A 5,253-nucleotide genomic window follows, 5' to 3' on the forward strand; every position below is an offset into this window, starting at 1 on the left:
ACTATTAGTAATAGTGGTTTGAACATATTTAATAATATTTAATATTTACTGTTTTAATGTTTTATTTGAGTATAGACTATATTATGTTTCAGCATATAATAATTTATTTATTGCATGTAAATACGTACTAACATTGTCTAATGTATGTCTTGTACTCAAATTGGATATGAAAGAAATTTTTCAACTTAAACATTTATAAAAACTCAGTCAACTTTAATTATTTTTTATGGTTTAGTAATATACCTATTAACTATTGAATTTTTTATTCAAAATAAAACAATTATATTATTGACTTACAGCTAACAAACACTTGATTAGGTACCTACTTATGAAGTTTCATTGAGGCCGTTCGAAATTATTTTTCCTACTATAGAGCAGTCCAACCCTGTGGGTATTTGGAAACTCCGCCAGTATTAAGGCCTTCATTATGTAAAATAAAATTATATTTCTCTACTAAGTAAACTCAAAAATTCAAAATGAAAAAAAAATATTGTGTTATAGAAAACTATAAATACTAAATAGTTATAATAATGGATTTATAATATTAGATTTAATGGTTTGAATATCTAGAAAATGTATCTAATAATTTTAGTTCACAGTTCAAAATATTATAAGTTATAACATAATTATATAATAATATAATAATATTCCTACATATTTTTTGATTATTTGTTATTACAATAATTGTCTATTATTATTTTTAACATCATGTTGGCCATTGCAATTTGTATGGCTTGTTCAAATAATAATTATTTTTATTTTTAAGTTTCTTTTATAATTTTCGCCATATACTAGGGCAGGGGTCAACAACTGGCGGACCGCGTTTTCATTTAACATTGATTAAGTTCATACACGCCAAACCGGCGAGTGAAACGCGGAGTGCCGCGTATGAATTTGAACAATGTAAATTAAAACGCGCGCGTGCGATACGTCGCGTATGATACGCGTCCATGTGAAACGGGCCTTTTCCACGGAATAGTTCATTTACTACTCACACATAGATACAGTATTAATTTATATGTCACATGAATTGCCTAAATAGTACTCCTTAAAATATGCTACGTTGCAGCCCCCTTAAGTTAATTTATTTTGTTTTCATTTTATTATATTTCACTATTTCAATCTATTTCGTTTTAATGTCAAAAAATATTTACTGTGAAATGTTTAATGTAAAAAAAGTATATATCATTCAAATCTAACTAATATGGATATACTGCATAAAGTATAAACACTATATTATTCTATAATTTAGTTGTATAAACAAATTTACTTTTTTTAACTTAATAAAATATTAACAAAAAGTGTGTATTCACTTTGAGTTCACCTATAGTTAAATTGACTTTTAACTTTTTGTTATTGGTTTCATATTAACTTAACTGAGTTAAAAAAAATCATTAACTTCCTCAGCCCTGGTGTATAGTATATCGAAGCAGGAGTTGCCTATTTAAACTGTGTAAAATACAGGTAAATTTGTTATATGACGTAACTAATTTTCTAATGCATAAACTAACTCCTAGTAAACTCCAATATATAATTATCAGAGATATTGTGTACAAAGTGCTTTTGTAAAAATTATCAAAATCGTTCGTTTAGAAACTAAATTATAAAAGAAAAAGTGCAAACTTTTTAATGGAAATTTATATTATAGCCGTCGTAGCCGTCGTAGTCGTCGTCGCATCGACGTTGAAAATGTTACTATAGTATATTGTGTGGCAAGGGCGGGAAGTGAGCCATTTCAGTCGCGGGCGTCGTGTGCGGCACGAGCCGTAGGCGAGTGCCGCATTTCGCCAAAGACTGAAATGGCCTTCCCGCGCGAGTCACACATACTATTTTTTGTCACGCCCTTGCGTTCATGGAAAAGGTTATGCAGAGATCTACGCAACAATTATAGACTATTCTACAAAATATGTTTAAATGTTGATGCGTCATGCAAGGAGGTTATACTATACATTTAAGATGTAACCAAAAGTTTATGTTTTGTAAGAACCGTGGTAGGTATACATTTTAGTTTCTGGTTGTGCAGGGGATACGCGCCCGGCGGCCGGCACTTTTGGGGATTTCTTCTTTTCCGCCCGGCACTTTTGGGGATTTCCTCTTTTCCGCCCGGCACTTTTGGGGATTTCCTCTTTTCCGCCCGGCACTTTTGGGGATTTCCTCTTTTCCGCCCGCTGGACGGAAAAAGGACGCTTTCGAACGCTTCAACCGTGGTCGAAAACCAAACTTTCGGTGCAGGCGTGACAAAAAAAATATTACCGTCCTTATGGATTACTGTGTATATACTAAATACTCAATATTAATAACGATAAAAATTTGTGATATCCTTCGTAAACTACGTGTAAAAATGGCTAAATAAAAAAAATGTAAGATCTTTAAGCACTATATGTGATATTATCATGAATAAATGGTAAGTATATTGAATATCTAGTAGTATTTGTATATATATATTGTATATTTTTTTCAATTATGTAGGTAGTACATAATATTATTAGGTAGGCAATATGTAGGTAGGTACTTATAATAATTCGAAACTGTAATGCGTCATTCTATCGAAATAACTTTTCAAATGTAATTTCTATTACATTTTCGTTATTGGAAAGCATTCTAATGAAATTAAGGAGCGAGTTACAAGCAAAGTAACACTGTTAGTTACTTTCGTTACGTTACAACCCAACACTGATTGTAATAATACATATAAATTATAATAGTAAAAATAAAAACAAAGCATATTAATCTAAAGTCCTAATCATGAACTTGGATCAAAATTCATAAGTCAAAATTAATATTTGGGCTTATAGTTCCGTTTGTTATTTCCCAATATACAGGTAAATATTCGTCATTGGTCTAAAATGAAGATAGGTAAAATGACGCGCGTCAAAATTTCACGTAGGAAAAAACCATAACCTCAATTTTGATAAAAGTGGACTTGGACCCTTCAGCCTCTAAGGTACAGAGTCATATTTTAATAGTTCCGTGTTGTGTTCATGAACCAAAATGTATTGCAATAAATATTACGTCTTACATCTTTTTACGTGAAGGTAATTAATTCATTTTATTATTCGACATATTTTCTTGAATCATTTATTGTTATCTAATTTAGTTGGACTTGTGACGATACATATTTTAATGATTTCGTGTTTTGTTTATGAACAAAGTTAATGGCAGCAATAATGTTTTTCAGGAATAACTAGGATTTGCATATCTGCACGTCGTCCGTACTATACTCACTATTAACGTGTGACTACTCAATAAGTGGCTGCTGCAGAGTTCTGAGCAGAGTGCAGCTTGCTGTTTGCCTTTACATTGCGTGCGTCTGATGTTCATGAATTCGAGCAGGTACCTAATTAATTAAATGTATTATTTCTTAAATCATTTATTGTTACCTATTATTTATTATTATTATTATTATTTATATAAATATTGCAGATTGAGCCGCCACTGACTGTGTAAACGCACCCATCGCCAACATGACGTCACATCCAACAGATGTATAGCTAGTTGTTGTTGTTATTGCAGCACTCAAGTTCTTTTTAAGTGAAGGTAATTAATCAATTTTATTATTTGACATTTCTTTCAATTAAATTAGACTTGTGATGATACCTGTTTTAATGATTTCCTGTTGTGTTTATAAACAATGTTTATGTCAATAAAATTTTTCAGGAATAACTAGGATTATTAAATGCTTATATGTACCTAAATCTATGATAGTATTGTATTATTTGATTTTAGTGTTTACCATTTGAGGCTGCTTATAAGATTAATTTGAATCCGCAACCATTGAACAAACCTACGATGGTAATTATAATATTAGTTATGCATATAAATCATCTGTTGTTTATAATATACTTATATTTGTTAAACTATAATAATGGTGTACCTACTGAAAACTATAAAAATAAATTATCTGTTCCCAATTTTTAGTTTAATAAAACTGAAAAGACATTTTTTTTGTACCAAAAATCGCACCGGCTCACCCCATTTAAGCGGTAGACTTATGCTTAGCCTGATTATTGTTTAAAAATGATGTTTTTCTCAATAGTATAGTTTCAGCTACACTTAAGTTTACTAAATGTACATTTTTTTTGTACATCAAGTGGATGACACACAGGGATTTGTTGTATCCGTCTTGTAAGCGTACAGCATAGGAAATTTGACGTTTAAAACAACACTATTTATCATTTAGTACATTTACATTTGCTCTGTTGATTTTAAATTTAGAAATAATTGACCTCTTATAAAAATTAAAGATAAGATTAATATCTAGGGCGTCTCGGAAGGCTTTTATTGATATTTTTACTAAGAACTAAAATGGCAGTTATGAATTTTATTAGAATGAACATAACTCACTTAAAAATATTAATATTAATAAAATCCTCTGAACCGTTCTGGATAATATTCTTACCTTTAAATTGTAACAGATACATACATAAATTAAATTTATATTATTTTATTAATTTAGGATTTTGGTCCTTTATGTGCTGTACCAGGATGTAGAACTAATACTGATATAGAGGATGATGATATCAGCTTCTTCCAACCTCTAATAGTAATTATTATAAACATTCATAAATCTTGTTTTAAAATAATTGATGATGTCTGTTCATTGAAGTTTTTTTCATATTTTGTAGGAAAATGTAAATGATTGGAGTTCAGCAGCCGGTGTACAGTTAACAGAAGAAAGTAAAATATGCGAACGACACTTCAAACCAGAAGATTTTATTTATCCAAGACTTGAGGTAGATGGTTCAATTCAAGTATTAAAATGCTTAATACCTTCTGCTTTGCCAACACTAATGTACGAGGAATGTACTGAGGAGTAGTATTGAACAAACAGACCCTCCTCTGCTTTCGGTTCAAAATGGAAAAAAAATTTAAATAAAATGTATAATAATGTTTTAAAACGCTTTATTTTAATGATTTTAAACGCTATAAGTTATAACTATAATACAATTAATACTACTTTATTACTTATATAATCTAGTTAAGATAAGCATATCAAATGAGTAGATAAGATTTGACTTACCACTAACATGATTTATACACATATATTTATATTTTATTATTTTTTTTTTATTTTAAATATTACATCTATATACATTTAATAAACTATTTATACCATATGATGATCAATGTATATTGTTATGTTTTACATACAGTGGTGCTGAGTTCAATTAAAAATAGTGGTTCTTCGAAAACTAGAAGGTCTATTTTCATTGGATTTCCGTATATAAAGTGTTGCCATTCGTCACATTATAT

The 5,253-nt window shown here is 29.6% G+C and overlaps 1 protein-coding gene across 5 annotated transcripts in view; it reads left to right on the top strand.

Annotated features, from left to right (window-relative positions):
• LOC100575798 overlaps positions 1–4,856 on the top strand; it is a 15,839-nt gene extending 10,983 nt beyond the window's left edge. For 3 of the 5 annotated variants that reach the window (XM_008187532.3, XM_008187530.3, XM_008187531.3), the window contains exon 5: positions 4,626–4,856. In XM_008187532.3, the coding sequence (XP_008185754.1) occupies positions 4,626–4,817 (192 nt within the window). In that variant the 3' untranslated portion in view covers positions 4,818–4,856. The other 2 variants (XM_003246270.4, XM_016806625.2) reach the window with 2 other exon arrangements.
• The last annotated feature ends 397 nt before the right edge of the window (positions 4,857–5,253 follow it).

Source organism: Acyrthosiphon pisum, chromosome A2 (assembly GCF_005508785.2).
Source record: "Acyrthosiphon pisum isolate AL4f chromosome A2, pea_aphid_22Mar2018_4r6ur, whole genome shotgun sequence".
In the NCBI taxonomy this organism is placed as follows: Eukaryota; Metazoa; Arthropoda; class Insecta; order Hemiptera; family Aphididae; genus Acyrthosiphon; species Acyrthosiphon pisum.